Source organism: Lampetra planeri, chromosome 42 (assembly GCF_965212315.1).
Source record: "Lampetra planeri chromosome 42, kcLamPlan1.2.h2, whole genome shotgun sequence".
Lineage (NCBI taxonomy): Eukaryota > Metazoa > Chordata > Hyperoartia > Petromyzontiformes > Petromyzontidae > Lampetra > Lampetra planeri.
The window spans coordinates 131753-153174 of NC_136148.1; the positions used below are offsets into that span (position 1 = coordinate 131753).

Here is a 21422-nt window from a genome sequence, read left to right on the forward strand (position 1 = left end):
TGTCCTTCTAAGGACCGACCAGGGCAAGCCAGTGGCGTGGCCCCGAGAGCCCAGAGCCGATGCTCTTGTAAGAGCCGATCTGGTTGGCTAAGGGTGCCGTGATCCCAGCTTGGCCAGAGCTGGATCAGCTAGCTTCCCATAGCTCTGGAGTAGAGTACCTGGGAGCAGGATAGCCGGGCTAGTGCTAGTGGGGTCTCCCTGTTAGACGGGTGAAGGGGCCGTTACCCCTTCAAGTGTTGTATACATTGCCCTGTGTCGAGTGTAAAGTTATAATAAATAAGTGTGCCTCCGACTACGTCGTCTACGTATCCTTGAACTCACTACACAAGTAAAAAACAAACTGCGCACTCATTCATTCATTCAAGTAGCTTAGCAACTCTCGCCGAGGGCGCTACTCTCGTTCCGTTTGTGTCCAGCCGCGGAGATCTCTGCTAAGCAACGGCGATGAAACAAAAGCCTCCCTTGAAGCTCCAAGACGCGAGACAGCCTTGTCCCTGCCCAGTCCTGTCGGTATAATACACACACTGGCCCCTGCCATAGGAACATAATTAATTGTTTGCGCCATTGCCGATGGAAATGGGCATCATCCCAGCACTTCGTTGAGCATGGGAGACACTGCGGGGGGCCACGGTTCACGTGAGAATTTTGGCCAATATTCCACGACATCTTGGTAGTATGACCACTTGTTTGGGTGAAACGACTGCTCTGTTGATGGACTAGTTGCTTCTTTGGGTGGAACTACCTCGCGTGGACGTTTCGGTGGAATGAAGAAGGCCGCATTCCCGTGTCTGTAACTCATCGAGTGCCGTCAGGGATTCTCCCGTGCCACCGCTCTACGGCGTTCCGTGCTGGCGGAATGGGTCCACGTGGGCAGGGTTGGGCAAGAGCCAGTTGGTTGTGGAATGAGGACACTCGATATTTGGACACAATAAATATGGAACCGTCGGGCCAACGTCGTCCCCAACGTCGCCCCAACGTTGGCCCAACATTGCATGTTTACTGGGAGGCTTGGCCATGCTTGGGAGTGACGAGAGGGCAGAGTATTGTCCCATTCCGCTCCATCCATGTGGCAATCTTTGCATTTTTGCAAAGAAGTCCGAAGTCCACCACAGATTTAGAACAAATTTTAGCTCCTGGAATGTTGTTAAATGTGGCAGAATGTACATGTGAATTTACGTGTGTGGGTGGTTGGGGAGCGGTAGTGTAGTGGTTAGCGCGCTGCACTACGAACCCGGCTAGCCGAGTTCGATTCCCGCTCACGGCCAACATTGGTGACGATTATCTGAACTGGTCCTGGGCCTCCCCTAGGTCGACTAAACCTAAAATTAGTACCTGCTGTGGTGTTTAAACATCGCCACTGGGGAGACAAAGGCGGCCGGGTGTGGTGCTGGACATCCACCCCCTGGTGTGACGTGCCGGCCTTAATAGATCTTCGCTAACAGCACTTGCCCCAGCAGTCTGTTCAAGGCAACGCGGGGGATCTTTGTCTGTGTGCGTATCATTCGGAGAACAGTGTTACATCCAGCCGCACACTGTGAGCTGCGAACTCAGTGACCCGGGCGCGAGGAGGCTCACTCGCACCCCATCGCCGCCACGTGGGGACAGACCCTGCCTCACACGTAGCACTGGTGCGTGGTGTAAACAGCGGCACCGGGGATATCAAGGCGGGCAGGCGTGCTGCTGATCGCAATCGCCGCCTCGCGCACAGCTGTGCTGTGCCGACCTTCATACAATGCTCGCCTCTGCAAATCTTGAAGGATATATTGGAGTCTTGTGACATTTTTAACAAGTGTTTTAGCGTTTGCATGTGAATGCAATATCATCGTCATCGTCATGAGTAGCATCAGCTTCATCTACACCATCTACAAACTAAAAACTTTGTATTTTACCAGGTAAGGCACACTGAGCTCTATAGCTTTTTTTCAGAAGCGACTTTGCCATAAATGATCGCTCAACGAAGTGGGGGGGGGGGGGGGAACCGGAGGACCTGGGGAAAAATCTATGCGACCACGGGGAGAGAGACACGCAAACTCCAAATATACATCAGGCGTCAGGGTTGGTATCGAACCCACGACCTCCAGTATACAAGGCGATGTAGTTAACATCTCGCCACCGTGGCACCCATCGCCATAAACATCTTTGCAGTTTCTACGTGACGTCGTTAGTAGCTTTACGCTTTGCTTCCGGACTCAAGCCGGGGAAGGAGCCATGCAAATCCTTTTCCCATATGTGGACGCACATACCGACGGAGCGGCGCCTGATTGGTCATCTGGGTCTGTGGGCGTGGCTCATATGTTGACGTCACAATGCACAAACCAAAGTGTCCACTGGAAACACCACAGAGGCAATTGCACAATGATGATTCGATCAATGCGTATTTGGGGGAGATCCAAGGGGAAATCGACAAGTTGATGCAGAACCCTTCTGAAAATGAATCTTCAGACTCGGCGAGGCTTCTTCAGGTCAGCGAAGAAAATAGTTTTACTGGAGATCCAAGTACTCGCTAGCGAGACAGAGGGATGCTGGGGGCCTGTGGGGGTGTGGAGGCAGGTGGATTAGCAGGGATAGAGGGAATCCTGCGATTTGGAGAGTCCAGAAGATAAATCCTCATTGTAGCTGATCCCCAGCGCCTCTTAACCGTGTTCTTGTTTTACATTTCCACCGTGGGCAGTTTACTAAAATTATGGCCACGGTGCAAACTGCTTTTGTCCAAAATTACCTCCTTTTTTGCCTTTTTTAATGAGGCAAAGCAACAAGGAGACAGAATAAAATATCACGGATTGTGCAGAGGAATATTAACGTGGGTCACAGGTGCAACCCCTGTTGATTTTTTTGAATGGCAAATGGGGCTAATTTAACGCATCTCCTTTCGAAGTCAGACTTTGGAAGCAGGCGATACATTATTGAGGATGATCGTAACGCGCTAGTGTGCAGTTGCAACGTGTGCTGGGCTGGTGCGGAGCGCGGTGGTGAGACAGTGGCGGAGAGTTCGCTGGGCAGGGGCTGGTCACATGCTAGGTACGAGGGGCACGTGTTTACATTGCCCGTTAAAAAAACAAAGGTAGATGCAGCCAGCTGTATCGATGTATGTACGTTGAAACTTCTTTCGCACCGTATGTAGGCAACCGTGCTAATCGGAGGTGCGGGTAGAAGGACAACAAACTAAACAAAGAAATGAGTTTTCAATGTAGATGTTTTCAAAATGCATAGCTCCGGTGGCTTCCTAATATCGGGAGGAAGAGCGTTCCAGACGGCCGCAGAAGCGCTTCTATAAAAGCGCACGATGCAGGTGACCACCTTTGTTCGATGGCCAGCAAAGATGCAGATGGTCGAAGAAGACCGAATCAAGGCTATAAGGACTATTAAACTATGTTTTATTTTACCAGGTACGGCCTTTTTCAGAAGCGACCTGGCCACAAATGACAGCTCAACGAAGCGGCTTATTGTGTGGACATCTTGATTCTAAACTTGGAGGGAAAACCCAGAGGACCCGGAGAAAAAGCCACACGACCAAGGGGAATTAGACACGCAAACTCCAAATATACAGGCATTAGGGTCGGGATCGAACCCACGACTTCCTGTATATCAGGCGAGGTCGTAAACATGCCCGAAACAATTCACACTGAGGAGACGCAGCAATGAACTCATCTCGAGCGCAACTGCGAGATGGACCACCCGCACCTTCGATTAGCGCGGTTGGCTACGTACGGTGCGAAATAAGTTAAACATACATACATTGCATTGCGTCACCTTGAGAGGTGGCAACGTCTTCATCCAGCAGTTAATAGACCATGGCTGCTGCTGCTGGTGATGATGTTAATAGGAGCAGAAGACAGATTTTAAAAATCTGTTGAATATTGCCCAACTGATTGTAACTAACTGTCGGCGTTCCGAGAGATCTCTGCGTGAATATACAAAGGGTCCGCATGCTCCTGGATTGTTAAACCATTCTTGGTAGTATACTGTCTGCATTTATTGCTCCCTAGGTACACTTTAGTTTTTTTGATAAAAAAAAAAGAACAATAACGAAACATGTTATCGCGATTAATGACTGCAAACAGTAATTGTTCATTGTCTTGAGATAGGCCCCAAATAATGAACGCTTTGTTATGAACAGGTGATTTAAAGTAACCCTATATTCTACGGATTATAAGAAAACATTTCGAGGTGTGACATAAAGATGAACGTGTGCATGCGCCTGTGTGAACAGATTTGTACAACTTTATTAGCACAGGGCACACGTTTGGGTGCGTCTTAATTTCCGGAGCGTCTTATAATCCAGAGAATATGGTAAGAAATACATTTTTACCGTCAATAGACGCCAACGTTTCGGTTGAGGGGTCTTATTCAGGAAACAATATCTTTGTCGTGGTGGTGCCATATTTTTCTGACGTGGTGCGCGTTGTGTTTGTTGTTGTTACTGTTGCCTTGTTTACGAGTTGAACTCGTAATGATCCACCCGTTCCATCCGCCCTCAACCACTCGTGACATTTCACCCAGAGTTGTAAACCTTTTTTCCAAGTAAACGACAAAAAGGAAACGACCACGACCGAGATTTGGTTTGGGTGCAACGCGACGGAAGCTCCCAGAGTGCAACGCGGCCCCGATTCTGTCTGACACCAGAACGAGAAAGTTTGCGGTTTTTATTTTTAGTTTTTGTTGTTGCAAAGATTAAACAAACATATAAAAACCCAGCGAGCTGGGTACCAAGCCGCATACGTTTCACTCGGCTTCAATAAATAAACGCAGCGAAATTGTTAAAACAAATGGTAATGTCGCTGTACAATACAACAACACCACCAGGCGAGCTGTGGGGGGCGATGTCCATGCCGTGGGGGCGATGTCCATGCCGTGGGGGGCGATGTCCATGCCGAGGGGGCGATGTCCATGCCGTGGGGGCGATGTCCATGCCGTGGGGGGCGATGTCCATGCCGTGGGCCGCCGCCAGTACTGTCAAGCCCCAGAGGGGGCTTTTAACCTTTCACTCTGCTGTTTTTTTTTCAAACGCTCATTTCAAATGCCAGCCACGGTTCGAGAGGCAGGATTTTAGTTTTTTCATTGCTCGGGAGAAAAAACCCCACAATTGATAACTGCACGAATCCTCATCATTGTACGTGAGGCTCACAGCACTGGTGCCAGGGTAGGTGCACTCTCAAGCCATGTGAAGTGTCGACGGCTCGCTGGCAGGAGGTCATGGGACAGACTCAAGTGCTATGGATTGAGATGACAGATCCTTAATCTGTGCATCCCAATGTGCCAATTTTTAGCTGCCCGATTGCCACCAACTGCCCAATTGCCTCGAGGTGCACCTAGCCTGGCACTGCCCAGTAGCGTCCTTCACGAGCCTCTTTCACGGGCAAACGCAACCCAACCAACAAACAGGCTCTCATTCTGTAGACACGCATGCAAAGCCCTGTCACGTGACGTGAATGCCTTCACTGTAGCCGCATGGTCGGGGAGCGTGAATGGGAGGATCGTAGCGAAGGGGGTCTCACCAGGCAATGTGCACGTTTCGCGCGCACAATCGACCAATGTCGCCGGTCTAGCGTGACAACCCGAAGGAGGAGCACGTGTTGTTTGCGAGCGCCTCTTCAGGCCGTCGTGATAACACGAGAGGGTGCTGTGGTCCGCACCCTGCCTGGCCGCCTTCGTCTCCCCAGTGCCGATGTTTACACACTGCACCAAATACGAGTTCACCTCGCGGAGACCAAGCTTCGGTACCCCTCGCTGTTGATGTCGTGCACGGCTAGGGATTGAACCCAGGTCGCCGGCGGATCGTTGTGCAACACCACTCGATAACCACCGCCGCCGCCGCTGCGTCAGCACCGCCCGCTGTGCACGCGCGCACACGACGAATTTGCGCAACGTCCGTGCAGGCGAGAAGACAGCGAGGGCGAGTGACAGAGAGAGCGAGGGGGAGGGAGAGAGCGAAGGGGAGGGTGAGGGAGCGAGAGCGAGGGAGGGAGCGACCGTGCGCATGCCCATGTCCCCGTGTGAACTCTGGAAAAGCGAAAGCCAGCCAGGAGCCTCCAGTTGCCAGACAGGGCATCATAAACGGTGCCCTCCGAATGCATGAACCAAACAAACAAAACCCCAAAACGTATGTTTTCCGATTTTGATGAATATCCCTTGGCATTGCCAAAGCGAACCCCCCTCCCCCACACACACCGCTCATCAAATTGAAGCGACTCTTCAGTGCAAGGGGCAGAGCGCTCAGCTGTGCGGCCGCGTGTGCGTCCATGAACGCGCACGCGGCCGATGATGAGTCCTCATTGTTGATAACCGCGCGGCCGAGTCCTCCTCGCCTGTCTCTGCACGCCCAAACCACGGCGGCGGTCGTCGTCTCCGTCGGCGGCTGTGGAAATTCCACATTCGCGCCGGATGGGCCGAATCCACCTCGAACGGGAGAGGGAAGGGGGGGATTTGAACATTCGCAATCGCGTGATGGTGAATCGAGCGCTATGTCAGGCCAGATAACAACGTGTCAGGGGTAATTTGTGCGAAACAATAACACAAAACACGAAAGGAAAACAGTGCAAACATGTCATTCCGGGTGTAATGAAAACCAAACGAGCTCCAGGCGGGGAGCAATTGCTGCGGTGCAGAATAACGCGTCCATCACCACGGCTGCGTCCCGTCGACTCTCACGAGGCGAGGAGGATGCGTCAGTCAAGGTCTCGGATGAGATGAAGCCATCAAGGGACTGAAACTGGCTGCACCGTAACGCACTGCGATGTCAATGTGTTGCGGCCAGAGCTCTTGCACCTCCGATTAGCACGGTTGGCTATGTACGGCGCGATAGAAGTTCAACACACACGCATACACACTTGGAAGGTTACGAATCCCAAAGTCGGACGGGAAGTGACACGGCCCTTCATTCGTTTGTGGTTGATGAAAAAAACGATGATTGCGACATGTTGGGAGGTCAACGGTGGAAATCCTAAGGAGAGCCTGGCCCCAGCCATGGAAAAGTGGAATTTCCACTCTTTTCTCCTTGCTGTGGTTTCGGAGCGACACCTCAGAGGTGCAAACAACAGAGCGTATTGTGGGAGAGAGAATGATACCTCACGGCATCGGAAATGGGCTGAACTAAATGCGTCTTGAGTGGCACAAACTGGGAGTTTTAACGTTCTCGAAGACTGCCAGACTTCCCAGGACAAGCAGCTGACTGAACAAGAAGGCGATCCTGGGACAACCAGGAGCGCAGCACGGATGGAGAATGGCTCCACATCATTGCTCGTTTGCGAGCTGCGAAATATACTCTGACCCGACTTGCATCGAACCACCACTTTGAGCAGGAAACAAAAAACGTCACAACAACGTGAGCCCCCCCCCCCCCTCAGTGTAACTCCTCTCTGGGCAATCTCGTCTCGCCAGTGATGTTTCCCAAGGTGGGGGGACACACACACGCCCGAGATGGAGCGATGGACGCTCGTGTTCAGGAGCTAGACGAATTGTCAGACCGCGAGAGAGACGGCGACAGATTTGGAGGGGGGCGGTAGAGGGGGCTTCATCCAGCAGTGGATAGATGACGGCGATTGCACTGCTCGTAGATCACACGGCCCTATCACTGCCGATGTATCACGGGGCGATGAAACACGATGCCCCCCTGACCCCCATCCTCAACGTGGAGGTGAGGAGCTCTGTTCTGGCACGCCAATGACGACGCCCTGCATGCTGATGAGCTGGGAGCGCGCGTCACTGCCGCCGTCTCCACCCGGGCCCCTGGCTCAGTCCCGTGGGAGCCCATCGGTATTATTTTTAAAACTCTCCTAATGAACACTCATTAAGGGCTTGGGCAAAGGGCTCTGCAACTGTCAGTCTCTCCTGACAATGCCTCTTGTGTGCGTGTAGGTGTGTGTGTAGGTGTGTGTAGGTGTAGGTGTGTGTGTGTAGGTGTGTGTGTAGGTGAGTGGTGCCGGGTTCGTAGCGCAGCTACGAACCCGGCGACCCGAGTTCGATTCCCGCTCACGGCCAACACCAGTGACGAGTATCTGAACCGGTCCCGGGCCTCCCCTAGGTCGACTCAGCCTCAAATGAGTACCTGGTGCGGTGTGTAGACATCGTCACTAGGGAGACAAAGGCGGTCGGGCGTGGTGCTGGCCACCCACCCCCTCGTGTGCCGTGCCGGCCTTCATAGGTGCTCGCTAACAGCACTTGCCCCTACAGTCTATTAAGGTTATATGGGGGATCTTTGTGATCTTTGTAGGTGTGTGTAGGTGTGTGTGTGTAGGTGTGTGTGTGTAGGTGTGTGTGTGTAGGTGTGTGTGTGTAGGTGTATGTGTGTAGGTGTGTAGGTGTGTAGGTGTGTGTGTATGTAGGTGTGTGTGTCGGTATGTGTGTGTCGGTGTGTGTGTAGGTGTGTGTGTGTAGGTGTGTGTGTGTAGTTGTGTGTGTGTCGGTGTGTGTGTAGGTGTGTGTGTGTAGGTGTGTGTGTGTGTGTAGGTGTGTGTGTGTAGGTGTGTGTGTGTGTGTAGTTGTGTGTGTGTTGTGATGGAGAGGGGCGTGACGATGCATCAGAATCTGTGTTTATTGCCGGAGGAATCCAATGAGCTGTTAAGATATTTTTTTCACAGATGTCCAGGAGGGGCAGGTCAGGACGTTACAACAACAATGCACAAACACAACAACAGGAGTGCTAAGTATACGAAAGGTAAGAAAATCACACGAAAAATATTTGTTCCTTTTATCAGGTAACTATTAGCTTCTTTTTCAGAAGCGCCCCGGCTACAAATGATACAACTCAACGTATTGGCTTATCATGTCCACATTTATAGCAGGCACGCAGAGTAAATGCATGTTTCTAAATGTGGAGGGACAGACCAGAGGACTCGGAGGAAGAAAAAAAAATCGCGATTTTTTTAAAGCGCCCTCGATTCGCCCATCAAATTGTTCGTGTAAGAATCGATTGACAATGCATGCAAATCATGCGTGAATTATAACTGCGAATTATACATCGAGCTCCACACGTGAAATAAGCCACCAAACGAGAGAGAGATGTAGAAACAATACCGACGGGCGCGGTCTCTCCACATCCTGTGTAACCATACTTCACCACGCTGGTTATTGCGCCACTTATGTGAGCCATGGTCTGGAATCGAATCCAGGTCGATCGGTTTACAGCACAGTGCGCTAACCACGGTGCCACCGCTCTCCACTACAAATGATTTGCCTCCAACTCCCGCGCAGTTCCGCAGTAGTCCACTCAAGATGGAAATCTTAAGTGAAGCTTGCAAAGCATAACCAAGGCGCCTTCCTGGGTTCGGCTTTGTAAGAGTAAGTGTTTATTTATGCAAATGAAGGAACTATATTTTAAACTACTGTATCGCACTCAAGGTCTCTCCGAGCTGTCATGACCTCTGCGATGTCATAGTCCACTCAGCGCCTGCGCAGGAGCTGATTTTATCGCTCCATCTCCTCCGTAAAAGTCCCTCTGCCAGACGCGTTCCAGTTTTTGGCTCCCGCTCCGTTTACTATACTTGACTGGCCACCATTACGCCATTGTCGGGGGTTGACTCGTTCAGAATCACAATATTGATACTGGAGGAATCCGATGAGCTATAAAGCTCTTTTTAAACAAAACCGGTACCGCTTTGCAGAGAGTATTTGCTGTGACACTGAGAGACTGCCGCAGCAATGTGGAGTTTACAAACACTCGGCTCAGGGCCACAAATTGAGATGACTTGCCACCCAACGTCAGTTTGAGCAGGGATGCTTCCCCCGTGACTTTGAATTACAATTACTTTGCCGAGGCCGTTTGCATGAGGAGGCAATAGTGGGCCAGTGTCGTGGCCCAAATTACATTTTTTTTTAAACTGCCCGAGTTAAACGGTGGGGAATAATCGCCCTTCCTTGTGCAATTACGGGAGCGCCCTTGCTCAGAGAGATAACGAGCGTGCAAGGGCTTCCATCGCTCTTAACGAAACAGCGCCGATAAATCAATCATCACCCTCACGCCACCTGCCACAATGGAAGGTGAATCTATGAGGAGTCAGAAGTGGCTGGATGCTCCCGTGGGATGATGTTCGTGTAGAGGACTGGCACGAGTCACCCCTCGGTGATTTGATGACTTGGGCAATCCAGCATCGCGATTTGATTTTTGTTAAACCCCATTGCTGTGAATGGTAGCGCCTCTAGTGGCTGCAGGAAACCTTGAACAGCGACCAAGACTTCCCCACGGCCTCGGCAACAGATGCTATGCACGTTTATTGAACTTCTTTTGTACCGTACGTAGCCAACCCTGCCAATCCCAGCTACGTTGTGAGAGAGAAAAAATGTAATTCACAGGAAGGACATTTCTATAACTGTGTGGCATTGCCTACACCCCCCCTAAATTAACCCAAAAAGTATGAAAAGATTCAAGTAAATATGCCAAAGGGATGTATTGTCTCAGTGGTCCCTCAACTCGGTTATAAAATCAGGATTTGAAGTGTCGTACAAAAGCGTCGCACAGTGCCAAATGCTCCACGCAGAAACAGCCGATTGCAGTCGGCGCAGGAATGTTGTCGAGAATGTGCACAAGTTGACAAAGAACTGTTGATTTGACACTGAAATCGGATTTGAGATAAGTTCCGTCTCGTGACCGCGCTGCTGACTGTAAAGGGTTGTTGGCTTTCTGCTCTAGGTCCTTGGGAGGTGAAAGCGTGGGGAGGAACGAGAGGGTGGCACGTGGTATGAAGTTTGGGGGCATGAGAGTGCACAGGAGCGGTGGGGGAGGTGGTGGGGGTAGGAGGAGATAATGGAGAGTTGGGCGGAATTGGTGGCAATAGAACGGTCTGGAACTGTTCGCATCGCCGGGGAGGGTGCTCGACATTGGGACCCCCCCCCCCGCAGGGATCTTAATGATGCAGAACCGTCCGCTACACCGTGTCCCAGCAACACGTGACTTGCGCGTCACCCGGGTGGCGCGCGGTCATTCGGCAACGTGCGGCGCTGCACGCATGTGCGCTCGCTCTCGTTCTCGGCCACCCCCAGCGTGGCAAGATGGGCACAGGCTAAAGGTGGCGCCCTGCAATGTCTCGCTGTTGCCGCTGCATCCGGTGGGAGGGTTTCTACCGGAGCCGTGGCTCTCGGCCCGCGGCCCGTGAGGGCCTCTGGCGGGCGGTCCGCAAGGCCACGTGAAGTTTGGGTGCGGCGGTGGCGAGATGTTAACTACCTCGCCTGGTATACAGCAGGTCGTGGGTTCGATTCCGACCCCGATGCCTGTTTCTTTTGAGTTTGCATGTCTCTCTCCCCGTGGTCGCGTTGATTTTTCTCTGGGTGATTCAATTTTCACTCCACATTTAGAAACGCGCGTTTCGAGTATTTGGCTGCTATACATTTCCAAATGATAAGCCACTTCGTTGAGCTATCATTTGTGGCCAGGTCGCTTATGAAAAAGAGCCACGTGGCTCAATGGGCCTTACCTGGAAAAAGAAAATCGTTTTTTTTACTAAAAACTAGTTTTTATTTTACCAGGTAAGGCCCACCGAGCTCTTCAGCTCTTTTTCAGAAGTGACCTTGCCAGGAATGATAGCTCAACGAAGTGGCTCATCATGTGGAAATGTATAGCAGCCAAATACTCTCAACGCATGACGTTGATTCTAAATGTGGAGGGAAAAACCGGAGGACCCGGAGAAAAAGCCACACGACCACAGGGAGAGCGTCCAAACTCAAAATATACAGGCGTCAGGGTCGGAATCAAACCCACGACCTCCTGTATATACAGGCAAAGTAGTTAACATCTCGCCACCGTGGCGCCAACTTTTTTTTTAAAGTTGTCCTCTGAAATTTACAGATTCCACTGATGTTGAGCCGTTGGAACTCTTAAAAATAATGTTGTTGGTGCGGGGTGGTCCGCAATTTGTTGAGGATTGACATTGGTCGGTGGATGCAGAGAGGTCAGGAAGCACTGCTCGAGGATGATTTGGTCTACTCTTCCACACTGACCAAGATGTCTCGCAAGTGTTGGGAGTACCCACACTTTACCCCACCACTTGCGAACCGCCAATCGTCTAACTCTGGTCTGGTGTCCCCATTTGCCCTGCCGGGTGGACACAGGCGAGCGGATTTCAGAAACATTCTTTCAACCGTCGCACCGGGTGATCAAATAAAACCGGTGATCTACGGATTGCAAGTCCAGTGCGCTAACCTCTACACCTCAGAGGCATTCTTGATAGACAGAGAGACTCAGGAGTGATGTGAACTTGCCAACATCGCATTAACGAACCAGTCAGCTGAGATTTGTTTAATCCGATTGAGAGGCGCTCTTTAAATCACCCGCCTTGAACGGTGGCCCGGGTGGTTAGGAGATCAGAGCGGCTGAGCTGGCACCACTGAGATCCTGGCTTTGATTCCAGTTAGTTGATGGCCTTAGCCTGGTCCAATGACAGCAGAAAATGGCACCACTTTTAAGTTTGGTTTCCAATTATTTTGACAAAATTCTCGCCCTTAAAATGTCAAATATCAGTTGGGCTGTCATACGACGAACATTCCTTCTCTCGTACTCTGCAGGTGGGAAAGTTCCGTCTCCTGCTGAGGTCGTTGTCGGGATCTCAGGATGTCAGCTGTAGCTCTGTGACATCTGGTTCCGTGGGCCAGTCTCCAACATGAAGGGCTGCACTGCGATGCTAGATTTCAGAACGGATTCTTCATCTACATGACGAGCCACCGAAAGCACAATCGGGATGAAACTGAGAGAACAAAACATATTTAAGAACAAAAGAATCAACCTGACCCGCGATGAAGAAGTCCCAAATTCAAATCCTGCTTGGAAGTAGACTCAGCACACGGTCCTTCTGCTGGTGTCATTAACACAAGTGCAGTATCTCTTTGTCGAAAGTAAAACGACTTGTTTGTCTTAGCGTGCCCAGACCGCCCCTTACTGGACATCTGTGACAAAGATTCCTTCCGTATAAATAAATATTCTGAATCTGAGAGACCGATACTTGCCACAGGAGCGTGCAATTTTCATCACAGGCTCAGGGTTGTCGGCGGAGACGAGCGCCCCTCTCCGCTCTACTTAATCCGAGCGGGGAAGGCAGTGCACCCTCCTGGTGCTCAGACTTGTCCCAAGGGCCCAGCAGGGCCCGGCGACTGCGTGCGTGGTGCCCAGCAGGCTGCAGCTGCAGCAGTAGCACAGTTGCTGCTGGACGGGCATGAATGGCTCGGACTCCGCGAGCCCTCAAACGACCTCAATAAAGAGTGGAATGCCTCGGGGGCACGGCGCCAAAGCACGCGGCCCGGGGGGGGTCTGCCAGTCACAGCGAACTCGTCCGGTGCCAGCACCACGCTGCGCGCCGTTGCTGGGCACCCGCTCGCCTGCCCGCCAGCCCGCCCGGAGCTTCCTGCCATCACAACCCCACGGTTGCATTCCCGTTACAGTCGCCCAGTGGGGTTTTGCGTGGTTTTCTTTTTGCTCTTTGCAGGGATATTTACCAAAGCGATGCCCTACATCAGTCTTCGTTATTGCAAGGCCCGCGGGCCACTGGCGTGGGGCCTCCGACAATACACAGTGAAAACAACCCCCCCCCCCATCGTCATCGTGCCGTCAAACCGTGGCGGCCCTCAGACTGATGATGTCTTATCGGCGAAAGTGCCCCCCACCCCTCTGAAAATCCGTTGAGCGTACTGCCGTATGATGTGACGATATGCATCCTCCCTCCCGCACCTTCCCCACTACCACATATTCCTCCATGTAACACAAAAGTAACAATGTTTTACACATCCCATCAGCGGTACAGCCTTCTGGGAGTGTGCATACGATGTGCAGTGGACGTTAAAGACCCTTAGGTATCAGAATTCACAGGAGTAGGCCACTGTGTTTAGCCCAAAACCCAAATGTTAAAATTGTGGCCAGGTCGCAATAAAGTACTGTGCAGTGTGATCCATTTACAAATATCCCACTAAAATAATGGAGGGGGGGGGATTATGATGATAGAACAGGGAGGCACCTTGACTTTGCGCGCCTGGACCAGGGGTCAGAAACCAACATAACAAGAGCCATTTTTGGGGAATTTGGTGAAAAAACCCCTCGATGCCAAGAGCCGCAGTGCGTGTGGTCAATACGAGACGGTGGCCCTTAATAAATTACGTCACGAGGCAGTCCTTCAAGATCCGCACGCGGCTCCAGAGCCGCAGGCTGCCGAGCCCTGGCCTAGGTTCATACAGAATCGTCAGGCTCCCACGTGGCTGACTGACAGAGACATTCATTTCAATTGCCCCTGGTGGCGTTAGAGGACTGTGGCCCGCGGAAAGGAAATCGTAATGTATTTTTTATTTTTGGAACCAATGAAAGACTCGCTCACTCACCGAGTCTCGAGATTTGTTTGCAAGTAGGGGTCTCGCTCGGGAAGTTTGGTCAATCCCTTCCCCCCTGACGTTTGCAATGTGCGAGTAAACCAGAGTGGCCCGGAGAAACCCCCCACGCGCGCTTGGGGTCAACCCTGAGTTCACCAACGACTGCACAAAAACCATCGCGTCGAATCACGTTCGTATGACGTATGCCCAATCCACGTGTGCGAATAAAAAACATGTCGGTTTGATCGATGTGTGCGGCAATCACTCGTTTTGTGGGGTCATTTAAAGTTAGCTGCGCCTCGAGCGTCGACCTCGCCACACGGCAGTGCACTGCCAGCTGTTTAGTTTCATGCCACGCCGTGACACCGTTGTCATTTCATCCACACCGAGAGATAGCAAAGCCCTACTTGCTGTACTGCCTCCGTGCAAGTACCTGTTGTGCCCCCTGCAGGAGAATGTCATGTTTCACACCGCACGGGGATCTCTGAGATCGACGATGACGCGGACCCGACGAGCAGTAGGGCGCGTCCAGAGCCCAAGCGGGTCGCCGCGACCCAACCCGCCTTCCCCTTTCGTGGGTTCGCATCCGGAGCGTGGTTTCGTGGCGCCACCGGTGATGCGGGTCGCAGTCCGCTGCGACCTCCTGCTGCGCCGCAGCAGGAGGTCGCACTCAGCCATCTCGCCACAGTGGGGGGGGGGGGGGGGTTGCCGCGGTGGCGAGATGTTAACTACCTCGCCAGGTGTACAGGAGGTCGTGGATTCGATCCCGACCCTGACGCCTATTGTATATTTGGAGTTTTCATGTCTCTCTCCACGTGGTCGCGTGGATTTTTCTCTGGGTCCTCCAGTTCCTCCTCATTTAGAATCAACACGCCTTCAGAGTATTTGGCTGCAATACATTTCCACGTGACAAGCCACTTCGTTGAGCGATCATTTGTGGCCAAGGCGCTTTTGAAAACGAATTATAAAGCTCAGTGGGCCTTACCTAGTGAAATAAAAAAACGCAGTTTAATCGTAGGATAGCCTTGCTTCGGTCTTCTTTAACCATCTGTATTGGCCATCATCGCGTGCTTTCAGATGCGCTTCTGCGGCCGTCTGGAAGGTTCTTCCTTCCGATATTAGGAAGCCACTGAAGCTATGAACTTTTAAATAATCTAGATTGAAAACGCATTTCTTTAGAACTGCTTTTTGTGTTTAGTTGTCCTTCCCCCGCACCTCCAATTAGCACGGTTGGCTACGTGCGGTGTAAACGAAGTTTCAAAGTACATACATACGTACAGCTGGCCGCTGCTACCTTTGTCTTTTGAAGGGCCAATGTAAACACAGTCCCTTGGATGAGGGCCTCTCCACGCCCGGAGGGGGCAGTAGTTGGGGGGGGGGGCGGTTATTTGACCATACTTCACAACGTTGGTCAGTGCCAGTCGAGGGAGGCGTCAAGCACAGATGTGGCGGCATGAGTTCGACAACGGATATTGCTGCACTTGCCCTTTGCTACAAACACAGCCCTGCGGCCTCCATCGCCTGCTACGCATGGTGGTCGCCCTGCTGAGTTCTGGACATGTGCTGAGATCAGGCGTGTCGAGCACGACTTGGTGGCATCGTGTACTCTTACCTCAATAGGCGCTCTCTAATAGCGAAGACTGTTCCGCTCTTCTTCGACGTGGTACAACTTGTCGCGGTGCACTCCTGTGAACCAGTGGCTTGGGATATGTGGTTGGTGGATGGCAGTGTGCATGAGCTTGTATAAGGTGGTGCAGCAAGTCGGTTCTTGGTTGTGTTATAGGTCGATCGAGTTTGAATGTTCTCCTTTTGTACGTGCGGGCAGTTCAAGCGCTCCAGTTTCCAACCACACACACTCACAAAAGAAACATTGTGCAAATGGCAAAACATCCCTCTTCAGTATCCTCCTCCTATTCTCACGGACAGCTGTCCAAGCAATGAAAACGCGCGTAACCTGACCAGTTAGCCAGGTTATAGATTCCGTCGATGTGCAATGTCACGCTTCGATTGCTTCCGCCCAGTTCGGCGAGTGCACCTTGGGTGACCGCTTACGAGGTCGACGGTCTGGTCCAGGTGCTTCCGCGATCGGCACGCCGGGATTTTATTTGGATGTCCGCTCCCAGAGACGTGCGCAATTTTAATTGAAGATAACCACCGCTGTAGATGGAGCCGAAACGCACATCGAGGTATTCCTGGGCGAAGATTTCGTCGATCCGTAAGGGGGGGTTTTGGGGTTCGATAAACGCATCGTTAAACCTGCCACCACCCGACACAGCCAATTAGAAAGGTTTGTCACGTAAACAAAACATGCCAATTAGTTACTAGTTCAACACACCTGTGTGTTGGAGAGTAAACCCGTGACATTCACAATTCAAATACCCTGACATTTCACTGGCAAATTACAAGTAGCATCATCAGGCAGCAGCCAGGAATGAATCGCTTCACCTGGGGGTGTGCAGCCGTGGCTGGGCAGAAGCCATTACATTTATTGCCCCCAAGAACCCATTCACCCCGAGTGATGACCCTGTGCGCGAACCCTGCCAAAAGATGAAGACAAAGGTCCCCCGTGTAGCCTTAACCGATGAAGGCCGCCACAATACACAAGGGGTGGGCGGCCAACACCGTGCCCGGCTGCCTTCGTCTCCCTAGCGGCGATGTTGACGCACTGTACCAGGTACTCATTTGATGCCGAGTTGACCTAGGAGAGGCCCGGGGCGAATTCAGATAATCGCCATGAGTGGGAATCGAACTCGTAGCGCAGTGCGCGTACCGCTACACTACCGCTCCCCTGACCTTGTGTGCAAACCATGTCACACACGCACGCACACGCCAGCCTAAACTCTAATTTGACATCAACCCATCATATTAATTGCTCACACATCAGGGAGCGATGACAAGTCTAAGAAAAATATAATTGGGGTGACCAAAATGACACCGTCTAGCACTTAATGTGTAACAGATGCCTTTAGCTGATATAGACAGACTGCATTTCTTAATCATATAAATTACACCATTCAGATTTCATTATCGATTTGATCCCAGTTGTAGGTGACGGATTGGAGAAACACAGGCCTGCCCGTCGTGGGTTCCAACTTAACGCCCTTTGTCCGTGTAACGCGTAGAGTTGAATTGACACTCACGACGCACCATGTCGTCTGCACGAGGATCCAACGCTTGCCATCAGTGCGAGTTTGTATGCACGCGACGGTGCTGCTCGATTTGGAGCGCGTTTCTACAACCGCCACAGACGAGACGTATGTATGTTGAACATCTTTCGCACCGTACAGAGTGAACAGTGCGAATCGGAGGTGTGGGGTAAAGACAACAAAGCAAAAATGGAAGTTCTAAAGAAATGCGTGTTCAATCTAGATTATTTAAAAGTGCATAGCTCCAGTGGCTTCCTAATATCGAAAGAGCGTTCCAGACAGCCGGAGTAACGCAATACGGCGAAAAGGGGACCAGAAAGAAGAGACTCTTGAACTGAATCATGACCCCAAATTGTTCATTGTTCGGAAGAGCTCATTTGAGAGATCTCCAGATCAATCTTCCCCGTGCTGTACATCTCACTGCGTCTGCATCTCGTCCTGCGATCAGAGCCGCAGCGTGACATGGCAGTATATCCCTTCTCAAATGAGTGTCCGGGCGATGCTCACTTCCGCTGGTAGCTCAGAGCCAGTGGTGGAAATTCCTCATTCCTATAAATCAGGGTTGGCCTCTCTGTCGAACCAACACTTATTGAATTCCCACAAAGTGGTACAAATGTTATGCACCCAGAAGGATGATTGGCTGCCTCGACAGCCAACAGGGATTTCAACTCGTGACCACCCAATTGCGAGTCAAATTCTTTGCCACAGACCTGACCAGACAATGCCACACAAAAACCTCTCTCACACACACACAATTAAACTGACCACATCACTCCCGAGTGTGGCAACGCGTTGCTTAGTCATTACCATCGGCAAAAAACGAACGCGTGGGCTCCCTCACGTAACCCGGGCGCGTCAGCGCTCCAGCAACGATGACACACGTCACAAAAAAATAACCACGCAAAACACAAGCTCCTGTTACCCTCCCCCTCGCCCCCCCGCAACCATGAAACACGCTCCTCACAAAACACAACCGGCACTGGAGGAACCCGATCCGTTTCTCCGCGCTCTCTACTCCGTTGGCGATTTTGCACAGCGCGTAGAGGTCGCCGCAGAGACAAAGTTAATTACTCGAGTGACCGCTGTGTTTTTTTTTGCATGCCGCTTGCGTCCAGTGGTGTTGGATATTGACTGGGCAAGGGCAAAATCCCGGCAAGGACTACGGTTGGCCTGACAGAATTGCAGTTGGGCAAAACAGGTGGACGGGTGTTGCAGCATTTGGGTCGTGTAGAGGAGCCACTTTTCCAAGATCGAGCGCAGCAAATGGGAGGTATTTGTACGGTGGCTTTTAACTCTGCGACGGGTAGCAGGCCAGGGAAGAGGCGGAGTGGGCCCGGCCACTGCGGCCCGTCTCGTTGTGCCACCGCGTTCGTGGCCCCGACGGCAATCGCTGGAGTGAAGACTCATGGACTCGGGTGGACAGCGGCAGCATGGACGGAGGAAATCCCCCCCCCCCCTCCACCGTTGGTGGCGAGCGTCGGCGCAGTTGCACGAATTCGATGAAATCGGCGTCTTGCGTCAACGCGGACCGCGCGTTTTGATCGGCCAGCCGTGCGAACAGAGACGGCCACTGCATTGCGCATTTTCAGATGCGCTGCTTCTGCGGCCGTCTGGAGTGCTCTTCCTTCCGATATTAGGAAGCCACTGGGCGCGATGCACTTTTACATCTCGAATGATTATTTAAGTAGCGACAAAACAAGCCCGATGTATGGGGGCCCGTGTTGCGTAAGGTGGGGGGGGGGGGGGGCTGGTGTTGTTTGGGGCCGTGTTGTGTTGGAGGGTCCGTGTTGTGTGTGGGGATCTGTGTTGTGTAGGGGGGGGGGGCTGGTGTTGTTTGGGGCCCGTGTTGTGTTGGAGGGTCCGTGTTGTGTTGGAGGGTCCGTGTTGTGTGAGGCCTGGGGGAAAATGGCTCGGCCCAGGCCTGAATGGCCAGTGATCAGGATACTTAAAATGGCCGTGACTGAGAACAGGTGAGGTGCAATTGGACAAGTGAATTTATTATTTTTGCAAAGACGACAAACAGCAGCGATCATTAAATGGCTCTACACCGATAGCGCGCGTTACTATAATTAACACACTCATATGTTTATTCGCTTAAGCTTTCATTAATTAGCTGCATAACTTTTCGACATTTGTAGACACCTTTTCTGGTTCCTTGTGCGTGTCCCAGCATTTGTCCTGCCCGGGTGTAAACGATCGGTGTTCTCTGTGGACAAACTGAAAGGTGGCGGCGCTCTTACTGCGGAGAGCCCGACTCCACGGACAGAATCCGGTCCAGATTCCTGCATTCTAAGCAGCCGCTGTCACCGCGTGAGTGTGTGTGAGCATCTCCGGAGATTTACAACAAAGATACAGAAGCGCACAGATAGAGATACAGACATGCACACACGACAAAGCACGCACACGCACATAGATACAAACACAAGCACGGAAATACAGACACACACAAATACACATATACAGACATGACAAATCACGCACATGGATACAAATACACATGCAAATACAGATACATACACACAGATACAGACATGACAAGGCACGCACACATACAGATAAAAATACACACACGTATATACAAACACACACAAGTATAAAGACATATACAAATACACACAGATACAGACATGGCAACGCACCACACGTAGATACGGCATTAACAAAGGTCAAAATCAATAATCTCCTGAACAGCCTTGAACAAACAATTTGGGGAAAGTGCTATTAGCGAGCACCTACTAAGGCTAGAATAGTGCACGAGTTGGTGTAACCTCATTATGCCTTTGGCTCCCCAGTGCTTGTTTGCCCACTGCACCAGGTGCAAGCCTTCACGCAGTGCTCACACACACGTATAGATATACACACGTACCAACACACGAACCAACACAAAGACAGAGTGGGGGTCTCCATGTTGTTGTACACTGTCGAGGCCGCTGTTGCGGCGTGTACATTACTAAGGCCGGCATGGCACGCAGGTAGACAGCGGGGTCAGAGCAATGTGCACCTGACCACCCATAGAGCACACCCTGGAATTGGGTCAAGCTAATTTTACACAGAGTTGACCTAGTGGAGGTCCGCGTGGGGATTAAAACTCACATGACCAGCGGAGTTAATGTGCACCATGGGCAAGGAATTTAACCCAGGTTACCAGGATATCGGTGCGGTGTGCGAATCTATACAACGCCACGGCCTGCATATACACAAACATCGTCACACAGACGCGCGCGCGCACACACACGGAGGTAGCCGGTTGCCTCAGAGAGCCGGAGCGGAGCGGCTACATCACTGGAGCCCCCTTCTATTGTCCACCCTCGACCACCAGCTTGTTGACCGAGTACAGATTGCCCACCACCACCTGCACGCGCACACACACACGCACACACATCTCCCATGTAGCCTACATAGATTGTTAGGGCAATTGCAGTTAGTGAGCACTTATTGAAGCCGTAATGACACATGACGGGGGGGGGGGGGGTGTGGTCAACAAGACGCCCGAGGCCGCCTTTGTCTCCCCAATGCTGATGTTTACACACTGCAATGGATACTCATTTAAGGCCGAGATTACCGTGGGGAGGGCCCAGGCCCGGTTCAGATATTCACCACTGTTATTAATCTTGAGCAGGAATCAAATTAGATTCGCAGCGTCTGTAGAGAGTGCTCTAACCACTACACTACCGCCTCCCCACAAAGACAAAACCCCCCATGTAGCCTTTAACAAGAATGTTGGGGCCCAGTATCGTTATCGAGAACCCATGAAGGCCAGCGCCACGCATGAGGGCAAGGTGTGGTTAACAGCACAGACATGCACCTGGCCGCCTTTGTCCCCCCCCCCCCCCCAAGGTGCTGACATCCAGATCACGCGTCCCGCCAGTGAGTGAGGCATCACGGAGCCAGGCTGGCTGCTCACCGGGTTAGCCTCGCTGGCGACGCAGGTGAGCACGTGACCCCACGCTCGGCGAATGAGCACGCGGACGACAAGACCCACAACCCCCCCCCCCCCCC

General features: G+C 51.9%; 2 protein-coding genes across 4 annotated transcripts in view; one reads left to right on the top strand and one right to left on the bottom strand.

Annotated features, from left to right (window-relative positions):
- LYRM4 (LYR motif containing 4) overlaps positions 1-21422 on the bottom strand; it is a 103340-nt gene that overhangs the window by 54025 nt on the left and 27893 nt on the right. The window contains exon 3 of one of the 2 annotated variants that reach the window (XM_078613665.1): positions 19395-20775. The exons of the other annotated variant lie outside the window; for it this stretch is intronic. Within the exon in view, the coding sequence (XP_078469791.1) occupies positions 20719-20775 (57 nt within the window). The 3' untranslated portion in view covers positions 19395-20718. Of the gene's footprint in view, positions 1-19394; positions 20776-21422 lie in introns of those variants that run through there. 2 annotated transcript variants of the gene reach the window in all.
- LOC144732245 (protein phosphatase 1 regulatory subunit 3D-like) overlaps positions 1-21422 on the top strand; it is a 57836-nt gene that overhangs the window by 32266 nt on the left and 4148 nt on the right. For both annotated transcript variants that reach the window (XR_013588167.1, XR_013588168.1), the window contains exons 2-3: positions 8577-8653; positions 21261-21352. The gene's annotated coding sequence lies outside the window, so the exon portion shown is untranslated. The remainder of the gene's footprint in view (positions 1-8576; positions 8654-21260; positions 21353-21422) is intronic.